This window comes from Olea europaea, unplaced genomic scaffold (genome assembly GCF_002742605.1).
Source record: "Olea europaea var. sylvestris unplaced genomic scaffold, O_europaea_v1 scaffold505, whole genome shotgun sequence".
NCBI lineage: Eukaryota > Viridiplantae > Streptophyta > Magnoliopsida > Lamiales > Oleaceae > Olea > Olea europaea.
Window position 1 is genome coordinate 188,652 of NW_019263365.1, and position 502 is coordinate 189,153.

At 42.8% G+C, this 502-nt stretch overlaps 1 protein-coding gene across 6 annotated transcripts in view; it reads right to left on the bottom strand.

The window, feature by feature from the left end:
• Window positions 1–22: 22 nt before the first annotated feature.
• LOC111388551 (protein HUA2-LIKE 3-like) overlaps window positions 23–502 on the bottom strand; it is a 17,812-nt gene continuing 17,332 nt past the window's right edge. For all 6 annotated transcript variants that reach the window (XM_023013298.1, XM_023013296.1, XM_023013299.1 and 3 more), the window contains 2 exons: window positions 322–376; window positions 23–239 (listed from right to left, as the gene is read on the bottom strand). In XM_023013298.1, coding sequence (XP_022869066.1) covers window positions 109–239; window positions 322–376 — 186 coding nt within the window. In that variant the 3' untranslated portion in view covers window positions 23–108. The remainder of the gene's footprint in view (window positions 240–321; window positions 377–502) is intronic.

The following is a 502-nucleotide window of genomic DNA, read 5'->3' on the forward strand; positions in this document are numbered from 1 at the left end:
AATTGTAACTAAAATAAATAAAAGTTAACAGCCCAGGGGTCCAACACATTTCCCACCAAACTGAATTGATATTCTCATTTACTAACTGCAGAAGGAATGGTAAAACGCTTATGTACAGTTGCACGATGAGCTTTTCCTCTCGGGCCATAGCAGCATGATATGTTTGACAAATAGCATGTTGTCAATCATGAGATGACTTTTTAAACCAGCCACGGCACCCAGATGATAAAAGTGTACCCCTAAAAACACATTCAACAGTTAAATAAATGGGATATGCAACGGATAGCTCAAAACCTCAAAGTAAGAAATGCAGCAACATACCACTTGATGATACGGTTGTGTCAGATAGCTCAACTTGGTCTCCAAAAGTGAGGACCTAAAACACCAATAGGAATTAAAAACGTTTCCCTAGTAGTTCAACAAACTCCATGTACGTACGTGTGTTTACTTACTAAACTACCTCTACCCCCGCGGGCGGGGGGGGGGGGGGGGGGGGGCCCCC